We start from the raw sequence: 6,000 nt of genomic DNA, 5'->3' as shown, positions 1-6,000 counted from the left end.
TTTCAAGGAATATAAGACAAAAGGTTGAAGACCAAAGTGTGTAAAAGCCATTGTTGAGAATCCTAAGAAAGAATTATTTACACCGTATAATAAATATTTTAAGTGTACCTAATGAAATTTGCAATTAAAAATCAAAATGATAGGGGTGCTGGATGGTTTTGTCAGTTAAGTGATTCACTCCTGACTTCAGCCCAGGTTATGATCTCACAGTAGTGGGATTGAGCCCCGTGTCGGGCTCCATATTGAGCTCCAGCCTGGGATTCTCTCTCTCCCTCTCTCTCTCTCTGCCCCTCCCCTGCTCATTCTCTCCCTCTCTCTCTCTCTCTCTCTCTGTCTCTCAAAATAAGGAAATAAACTTAACAAGAATCAAAATAATAAAGTTTTCATGACACCCAATATGTTCTCCCATTCTCAAAGTTCAAGCTATGAGTTTTGCTTCATCCAAATATGGATTTTTATTTTCCATCATTAGGCGTTTGGCCAACGTATAGGGTTGTTGCACATCCAAAAAGTTTAATTATGCCTGGGGAAAATAACATGGAGCCCTCTTGACATCATTTATTATTTATTATAAGTTAATTTATCCCACATGAAGTCTGTAGAGTGTAAAGGTATTATTTATGACAGCGCGGGAGTGAAGGAGGGAAGCACTGGGGAGATCGGTAGAAAAGAACATAAAGATTCTAGCGAGGGCACAACCCAAAATGAAACAGAAGAGATTTGTACTCATTCAGCAAGCACTTACCAACTACTAAGGGCCAGGACAATGTGTTATTATGGCTTATTCTATTTGACTTGGCATTATATCTCCCATTGAATTTATCACCCTCCTTGAAGTTTTAATATCTTACATATCTGTAGTTTTACGGTTCACACGAGTTGCCATGTAAATTATCTTCACTTCTCACTCTTTCAGATTATTGACAAAAATGTATGTCAAAAACAAAATATACTTCATCCACAGAAATGCCTGTTTCTCATCACATCATATTTTAGAGTTTAAATTGATTCTCTATTCAAAACATGCACACTTCATTTCGGGGGGTGTTAAATTCATGTAATAGTGTGGATCTTTCATATTTTCAGGATTTCTTACAAATAGATCCTAACACCGGAATAGCTTTTGGGAAATCAATAGGATGCTGAGTCACTATTGATAAGATATTTTTACATTGCTCAAGGTAAAATTAAACAAGAACGTTCATCAAATAAAGGTCATTTCCTTAGGGAATAAAATGAATTAACTGGCTTTATAGTCTAGATGTTCAGTGAACTAAGAAACAATAAGAATATATCATATGGGTGGTATTCTAATGAACTAGTATTTTCTCTATAAACAAACATAGGGTTACTATAAAATGCAAGCTTTAAACTGCTAAACAAGGGAGAGATTGTCTTTAGAGTTATTGTGTTTAAAATCCTGTGATAAATTTCACTTCTTTGTTTCACCAAAGAACCATATGTATCACCCAGCAATTGCACTACTAAGCATTTACCCAAGGGATACAGGTGTGCTGTTTCGAAGGGACACATGCACTCCCATGATTATAGCAGCACTATCAACAGTAGCCAAAGTATGGAAAGAGCCCAAATGTCCATCGATGGATGAATGGATAAAGAAGATGTGGTAGATATATACAATGGAGTATTACTCGGCCATCAAAAAGAATGAAATCTGGCCATTTGCAGCCATGTGGATGGAACTAGAGGGTATTAAGCTAAGTGAAATTAGTCAGTCAGAGAAAGACAAATACCATATGACTTCACTCATATGAGGACTTTAAGATACAAAACAGATGAACATAAGAGAAAGGAAGCAAAAATAATATGAAAACAGGGAGGGGGACAAAACAGAAGAGACTCTTAAATATACTGAACAAACAGGGGTTGTGGGAGAAGGGATGGTCCAGATGGGTAGGGGCATTAAGGAATCTACTCCTGAAATCATTGTTGCACTATATGCTAACTAACTTGGATGTAAATTAAATAATAATAATAATAGATTTAAAAAAAAGAACTTAAAAAAAAATAATAAAGAACCATATGGGATAAAGCTTGTTCCCTGAACTACCAAGAAGATATTTAGGACATGTGTTTACATTAATAGCTATTTTTAAAAAAAAATGAAAGTCAAGAATATTCACTGAGGGACACCTGGGTGGCTCAGTCGGTTAAGGATATGACTTCTGTTCAGGTCATGATCTCACGGTTCACGGGTTCGAGCCCTGCATCAGACTCTGAGCTGTCAGCTCAGAGCCTGGAGCCTGCTTGAGATTCTGTGTCTCCCTCTCTCTCTGCCCTTCCCCTGCTTGCATTCTATCACTCTCTCAAAAATAAATAAACATTAAAAAACTTTTTAAAAAAAGAATATTAACTGTTTTCATCAAGTCACATAATTTATTTTGCTTCTTCTTCAAAATAGGTTAGGTACTGATTAATAATCAGAGACAGTGCAGCCTGAAAGTAATATTTTTCAAGGACAGAACATTTGAGAAAGTGGATAAAAGAATACTGATGGTCATGGAAATAATCTGGAATTGATTTTTTTATACTGGAAGTGGTTAATATGTTACAAAAATAAAGGGTTAGCAGTTTACTTTCACTGCCCATCAGGTAAAATAAAAACCGGTGAATCTAGGACAAGACCAGAGTTCAAGGAATCAAGGGGCTCAGATTCCTGTTATTTCCTATTTCTCTCCACAGCATGAGAGGAAATCAGCTGCCCAGTCCAGTCTTGATTCTACTTTTCCTGCTTCTTCCCAGAGATGCTTTCACTGCTTCAAAACCGTAAGCAACAACATTTTCAGAAAATTCTGTTGTCCTTCTCTTTCCCAGTGTTTTATCTGCTTCTTAATGTCTCTCTTATTTATTTTCTGATTTCCTGTGAATTTATCGGCTGTTGAAGGGGCTTAGAAAGGTCAATAAGTTGTTATTGCTCATGTGGAAAGAGGCATCCTCTAATTCTAGAAAACACAGAGACATGGGGCAGTAACGTTTATGAAACATTCACTGAATAAGAATACAGAATTATACAACATTTATTAAATAATAATATAGAACTCCTGCCAAAAAGAAAAAAAAAAAAAAAAAGGATACATCCTTCATTGGCTCATGAAAAGGGCTGCAGTGTCCGTCCAGTGTGAAATAACTCAATCTCTGTATTTTCCCCTGGTCAAAGATCACCAAGATGAATACATGACTTTCAGAGAAGCCAGGATTTTTGTGTCAGATCACTCAAATTCTTGAGCAAACCCGTAGGGGCTGGTGTTTAGATCTTGGGAATTCACAGATTAACACAATGTGGACCCTGTCCTCAACACTTCACGGTATAGAGAATAGAAAAAGTGTGCAGGGAAAGGAATACAGTGCAAAACCAGAAGCTAGCCTTGCGAGATTCTGTGAGAACACTCGCAGAGAAAACCTACCTCCTCCTGGAAGCTGTGAGCCATATAAGGGAAGGGGCGTCGCCTAAGTCTTCAGAGAGAAACTTGTTTGGAAAGAAGTCTTATGAAGCAAATAGAACTTATCCAGATAGACAAGGACACTTCAGGAAGAGAGAGAGAGGCGTGGGCAACCAGAACATCACAAAGTGCAGCATGTTTGGTGGTAGTAAATGGTGGGCGAAGCAACTGGAAAGTGGTAGCTTCTTCTGGGTGTGCATGTTAATATATTTGGTGACTCGCATGGCTCGATCAACTCCGCTTCCCTCATCACAGAGTGAAAGAAAGAAAAGAGCCAACATTGCTTCTGAAATAGTACTGAGAAGCAATGCCACTCCTCCTTATCCATTAAATATCATCTATTTAGTGTCCTAGAATAAAGAAATTCATATCGCCCACATGAAACCCAAGACCGCATGTAGACAAGTTCTTAAGGCTTTCGATGATAATTAATGGTTAATCACATTTTGTTGTTGCTCAAACAAACATTGTTTTAGCTTTATAGGCATACAATTGACAAAATTATGAAGTATTTAAAAAGTACAACGTGATGGTTAAATTTACCTATATACTGGAAGGATTCCTCCCATTGGCTTAATTCACACATCCACCTCCTGAGTATTTATTTACTCTTCTTTTGTGTGTGTGTGAGAACAGTCTAATTCTCCTTCCAGCAGATTTCATTCATACAATGCAGAGTTATCAACTGTAGTCACTGTGTCACACATTATATCTTCAGACTTTATTCATCTTATTATAACTGAAAGTTTGTACCCTTTAACCAACTTCTCCCTATTTCCTTCAACAGCGCCCCCTCCCCTGCCCTGCCCCTAGTAATCACACGACCATTGTCTCTTCTGTTTCTGTGAATTTGATTTTATTTAAAAGGGTCTATATAAGGGGCAGCATGCAATATTATCTTTCTCTGGCATATCTCACATATATATATTTCTTTAGAGAGAGAGGGAGAGTGCACATGAATGGGGGAGAGGGGCAAAAGGAGAGAAAGAGAGGGAGAGAGAGAGAATCCCAAGCAGGCTCTACACTCAACACGGAGCCTAACACAAGGCTCAATCCCACCACCCTGGGATCACGACCAGAGTCGAAATCAAGAGTTGGATGCTCAACTGACTGAGCCACCCAGGCACCCCTGGCATATTTCACTTATAATGTCTTCAAAGCCCATCCATGTTGTTGCAAACAATGGAATTTCCTTTTTTTTAAGGGTGAATAATATCCCATTATACATCATCCCATTTTCTTGATCCATTTCTAAATTTCAAAGCACATAATGATTCATGGATTGCTTATCCATAGCTTAGGAATAGTTCTATGATTGGTGATTACAGAAAAGATTACCTAGAAAGCAGCCACAATCATGACGTCTTTTTAACCTTTCCATGGTTGACCCGGAGCCCTCTTCTCCACAGGCAGTACCTGGTGCTGGTCCCATCCCAGCTGTACACTGGGGTTCCTGAGAAGGCCTGTGTCATGCTCAATCACCTGAATGAGACGATGACACTGAACATAACTCTGGACTATGGAATGCAGATCAGTACCCTCCTCACCGAGCTGGTGACAGAGAAGAACTACTTCTCCTGCAGCCCCTTCATTGTCAGTAGGACTCTTTGGGATATGGAAGCTCGTTAGAGAAAGAGCGTATTAGCTGATGCCTTGTATTCTGACCCCCAGCAATAAAAAAGCATAATGAAGAAACACATGAGAAGTACAAAGTGAAAGTTTCTACTGAATACGCTTTCATAATATTTACAAACAGTCCTAGTGCAATATATGAAAAGTAATGGTAGTGATAGGAAAGGTTTCATTGGCTCCTACAATTCGGAGATGAATAAAGGCCATGCCGTTACCCATTACAAACACTGAATTCATAAATTTAAGTGACTTATTTAAGATCTCACACGTGGTTGATGGTTAATGTACTGTCCTTCTAACTTTGTGCTACATAAGGTATTAAATAGTTAATTACACTGGCTTACTACCAGTGATAATATGTAACGTTGACGTTGACCATTGGGAAATAACATTTGATAATTACTTCAATGCCATCATACTGCTGTGGAAATTAGAGTTTGTCATTGCCTTCACTGTCATCACTATTTGAAGACTTAGTTGGTTTTATTTCGGTGACATTTTCCCTTTACATCAACAAAGTGTTCCTGTCATGTTACAGAAGCATGAGAGTCTATAATTCTTGACTTATCCCTTACTAAATTCTCTGGGACTAACCAGAGAAAGAACAAAGTCAGAAAGGCTGAGACATTCAGACATGGGTCTGGGCAGATTTTTCAGTGCTTTTCTGTTTTACAGATTCCAAAGCTGTTCACTTCCTCAGGGTTCATTACTGTGGAGGTGAAAGGGGCAACACAGCAATTCATAAAGAAGAACCTCATACATATAAGGAGAGCAGAGAGCCTTGTCATTGCCCAAACAGACAAACCCATCTACAAACCAGGACAAAAAGGTATAAGGAACCAAGCTGGCAAGAGCAACTTTAAGGGGTGGGTGTGTGGCTATCTATTACTTTATTCTGCAGTCATGA

At 38.4% G+C, this 6,000-nt stretch overlaps 1 protein-coding gene across 1 annotated transcript in view; it reads left to right on the top strand.

Annotated features, from left to right (window-relative positions):
• Positions 1–2,634: 2,634 nt before the first annotated feature.
• Positions 2,635–6,000, top strand: part of LOC123590582 (pregnancy zone protein-like) — a 49,307-nt gene continuing 45,941 nt past the window's right edge. The window contains exons 1-3 of the mRNA XM_045463857.1: positions 2,635–2,787; positions 4,871–5,054; positions 5,769–5,922. Of these exons, the coding sequence (XP_045319813.1) occupies positions 2,705–2,787; positions 4,871–5,054; positions 5,769–5,922 (421 nt within the window). The 5' untranslated portion in view covers positions 2,635–2,704. The remainder of the gene's footprint in view (positions 2,788–4,870; positions 5,055–5,768; positions 5,923–6,000) is intronic.

The sequence above is a fragment of the Leopardus geoffroyi genome, chromosome B4, assembly GCF_018350155.1.
Source record: "Leopardus geoffroyi isolate Oge1 chromosome B4, O.geoffroyi_Oge1_pat1.0, whole genome shotgun sequence".
Lineage (NCBI taxonomy): Eukaryota > Metazoa > Chordata > Mammalia > Carnivora > Felidae > Leopardus > Leopardus geoffroyi.
The sequence above is the reverse complement of the archived record's forward strand: the minus strand, read 5'-3'. Positions and strand labels throughout refer to the sequence as shown.